This window comes from Mandrillus leucophaeus, unplaced genomic scaffold (genome assembly GCF_000951045.1).
Source record: "Mandrillus leucophaeus isolate KB7577 unplaced genomic scaffold, Mleu.le_1.0 Scaffold284, whole genome shotgun sequence".
In the NCBI taxonomy this organism is placed as follows: domain Eukaryota; kingdom Metazoa; phylum Chordata; class Mammalia; order Primates; family Cercopithecidae; genus Mandrillus; species Mandrillus leucophaeus.
This window is the reverse complement of record NW_012102965.1, coordinates 1,413,022-1,414,576: the sequence shown is the minus strand read 5'-3', so window position 1 is coordinate 1,414,576 and position 1,555 is coordinate 1,413,022. Positions and strand designations below refer to the sequence as shown.

The window sequence follows — 1,555 nt, the reverse complement described above, 5'->3', positions numbered from 1 at the left end:
TTTTTTTTTTTTGAGATGGAATCTCCCTCTGTCGCCCAGGCTGGAGTGCAGTGGTGTGATCTCAGCTCACTGCAACTTCCAACTCTAAGGTTCAAGTGATTCTCCTGCCTTAGTCTCCCAAGTAGCTGGGATTACATGCATTCGGCACCATGCCTGGCTAATTTTTGTATTTTTAGTAGAGATGGGGTTTCACCATGTTTCAGGCTTGTCTCAAACTCCTGACCTCAGGTGATCTGCCTGCCTTGGCCTCTCAAAGTGCTGGAATTACAGGCATGAGCCACCGCACCCGGCCTAGGTTAAATCTTCATGTAAAAATCTTATGATGTATGTAAGAACTTCCAAGCAGCAAACCTGGAAACCATTTTTAACCCTTCCATCTTAACCACTCCAAAATATTCTTGTTGATAACCGTTCTGATGTTTCTGCTTCTGTAAACCACCAGTTTCTCACTCTTTTAGACTGTCCTCTTCGCTGATAGAAAAATTGTGTGAATATCAGATCTTCTCATGTCAACGTTGCCCATTGCAGTAGTCCCAATTCCATATGCACAAAAGAACTGTTTAGGTTGTTTCATAATTAGTTCCCCAAGATGCAGCCAAAGGATCTATATTTTTACCTAGGTCTTTTAGCTGGTCCTTATATAGCCAATCCAGGAGATACTGGCCTATAGAATAAATTCAGTCTCTTTTTTATGTTCACAGTTTGATCCCAGATGTCCTTATTTTCTCTCCTCCTTTGAGTACTTTCTCCTTCTTTTAGTCTTAGGCTTTATTTACATCAAACTTCTCAATTCCCAACATAGATTATACATTCAGTCTGCTGTGCTTATGTATATTTCCTTCACTTTTTATGGGATAACCTTCTTTTGATATCCAGCTATGTTGTAACTCCACACACTCATCAGTTAGCCATAGCCTCTTTATTCCCTGTATACTGCAGTCATACTTTGGCTGGACATACCTGTCTCCCCAGCTTGAATGCTGAGGGTCAAGAACAGTTTTGTTTCTACAGTGCCACGCACAGTGTCTGAGATACATTAAGTGGTGTTCAATAAATGTTTGCAGTAAACTACCAGGTATTTAAGTTTTATGTGATAAGCTGAAGAATATTTTACTATTTTTTGAATAGATGTACAAAGTTTATGTATTAAATTTTCTGTTTTAGAAAATACCAGAGGAATTTAATGTCTTTAATTTAATACAAGAAATGAGAACACAAAGGCATTCTGCAGTACAAACAAAGGTATAGTTGTTTCCCTTTATAAACTGCTATTTTATAAATGCTTTCTTCTTTTTTAAAATGTTTTCTTCTTTTTATTTTTTAATCATTTTTCTCCCTCGTAGGAGCAATATGAGCTTGTTCATAGAGCTATTGCCCAACTGTTTGAAAAACAGCTACAACTATATGAAATTCATGGAGCTCAGAAAATTGCTGATGGAGTGGTAGGTGTTATTGGCCTGTACATTTTAGGAAACTTTTACTTTTTGTTAAGATGTTATATTTAGCTTTTTTTTTTGTCATCTTGTGTTTTGTCTCAGGACACTTAACATTTTTA

The 1,555-nt window shown here is 37.0% G+C and overlaps 1 protein-coding gene across 4 annotated transcripts in view; it reads left to right on the top strand.

Moving 5' to 3' along the window:
• Positions 1-1,555, top strand: part of PTPN12 (protein tyrosine phosphatase, non-receptor type 12) — a 106,852-nt gene that overhangs the window by 71,126 nt on the left and 34,171 nt on the right. For all 4 annotated transcript variants that reach the window (XM_011985455.1, XM_011985457.1, XM_011985458.1 and 1 more), the window contains 2 exons: positions 1,165-1,242; positions 1,344-1,442. In XM_011985455.1, coding sequence (XP_011840845.1) covers positions 1,165-1,242; positions 1,344-1,442 — 177 coding nt within the window. The remainder of the gene's footprint in view (positions 1-1,164; positions 1,243-1,343; positions 1,443-1,555) is intronic.